Source organism: Anomalospiza imberbis, unplaced genomic scaffold (assembly GCF_031753505.1).
Source record: "Anomalospiza imberbis isolate Cuckoo-Finch-1a 21T00152 unplaced genomic scaffold, ASM3175350v1 scaffold_124, whole genome shotgun sequence".
NCBI lineage: Eukaryota > Metazoa > Chordata > Aves > Passeriformes > Viduidae > Anomalospiza > Anomalospiza imberbis.
Window position 1 is genome coordinate 165724 of NW_027099637.1, and position 1777 is coordinate 167500.

The 1777-nt window shown below is 54.8% G+C and overlaps 1 protein-coding gene across 1 annotated transcript in view; it reads left to right on the forward strand.

The window, feature by feature from the left end:
• The first annotated feature begins 986 nt into the window (after positions 1–986).
• The window catches only part of LOC137465980 (E3 ubiquitin-protein ligase BRE1A-like), a 5037-nt gene continuing 4246 nt past the window's right edge, over positions 987–1777 (forward strand). Inside the window, exon 1 of the mRNA XM_068177939.1 lies at positions 987–1043. Within this exon, the coding sequence (XP_068034040.1) occupies positions 987–1043 (57 nt within the window). The remainder of the gene's footprint in view (positions 1044–1777) is intronic.

Below are 1777 nucleotides of genomic sequence, written 5' to 3' on the forward strand. Positions count from 1 at the left end.
CAGGGAAGCCAGCTCCCTGAGCATCTTAAAATGCCCGAGTCCCTCTGTCCACAAAGTCCTGGCCAGACCGCGTGGAATTCTCCCCACCCTGTCTCCCCAGCCCAGAAACCCCGAGCACGTGTTGGTTTTTGGAGAGCAGTGACCACCCAAATGGCTCCCAGTCCCCAGAGAGCCAAGAAAATGGAGGATGCCACGTGGCACCGCGCCCTACCTGGTCTCCTTCTTCCCATGATTCCCCTCAGCATCCCAAAAATCCTTTCTTTCCCCCCACCCCCCCCCCCGATCCTCGTGACACCTTCCCTCCCCCCACCTTACCTGGCACTCCCTCAGCTCCGCCCCTCCCCCCAGGGGGCGTCTGCCGACGTGACGTCACCAGGCATCCCCGCCCCCTGTTCTCACGGTGGCCCCGCCCCCTGTTCCCACGGTGGCCCCGCCCCCTGCCCGGGTTCCCACGGTGGGGGGGTCACCCACTGCTCGCCCCTGTAGCCACACCAGTGATCCCAATGCTTCCCGTTCAAGGGAAAAGCAGCAGGGAACTGCAGAGCCAATGCAGGGTCCCGATTTCTCACTCGCCCCTGTCACATATCAGCATGCAGGGCAAGGGGCAGGAGCCACAACTGCTAATTGGAAAGCTTTTGCACAGCAAATAATAAGAGAGATTTGCAAAACACACCAACAGTATGGCCCACAGAGCCCGTGCTTCCGTGGCCTTTTAAAGGCCGAACCGGGTAGGACTGTGCTAGTCCCACATGATTTAAAACAGCTTTTTTCGTGCCTCATGACCTCTACAGAATTCAAACTATGGGAAGTGGCATGGAAACAGCTGCTGAAAGAGGCCCTCCCAGACTTGCATGCTGATCCAAACACAGCAAAGGATGCCAGTGGTGTGCCAATTACCCTCGAGCATCTCCCCGGTGAGGGCCAGTGGTCTCTGGCCCCAGTCCAAGCTGCAGTAATCCCTGTGGTAGTCCTTGAGAGAGTCAGAGATGCAGCTGAAAAAGCCTTCTTTGCCCTTCAACCTGACGGCCCTCTCGAGCCATATAGTAAGATCACACAGCTACCATCAGAGCCTTTTTTGAAATTTCTGGAAAGGTTAACTAGAGCTATTGAAATCCAAGTTAGGAAAGAAAATGCAAGGGAAGAAGTTTTAGAGGAAATGGCATTTGCAAATGCGAATGAACAGTGTCGAGCTGTGATTTTAAGCTTACCGTTAGAACCCCCCCACACTAAAAGATATGCTTCTAGTCTGTAACAGGAAAGTGCCTCTGAGGAGTGTGGCTCAGGACACCAGACCAAAGCTGCTGCCAAGACCACCACAGAGAGTCGCCGTTGCCAGCCCAGCGCCCATTCCATCAGCACAGCGGCACACTGGGCGGCAGCGAGGACCAGCAATGGTTGACCCCACAAAGCCATGCCTGCTTTGTAAGAACCTTGGGCACTGGGTTAACCAGTGTCCCCTGAGAATGCAATTGGATGAATTTAAAAATAGCAGGGGTGGAGAACTACAAGTGCTCCCAGGGAGTCAACAACAACAACAAAAAAAAACCTAAAAGGGGTTCTGTGCAAGCACGGGGCTCTGGCACCTCTGGGACCTCAGAGCCTGCTGTGACCTCAGCCTGCTGTGACCCCAGAGCCTGCTGTGACCTCATGGCCTTAGCTGCACCCCCAGAGTGTACCCCATCTATAACAATGGACTGCCCTGACTGTAAATGTTTGGCTTGATCCAAGATCATTCCTCAGCAAATCCTTTCTTTTGCCTGCTGGCATTGACTGGGGC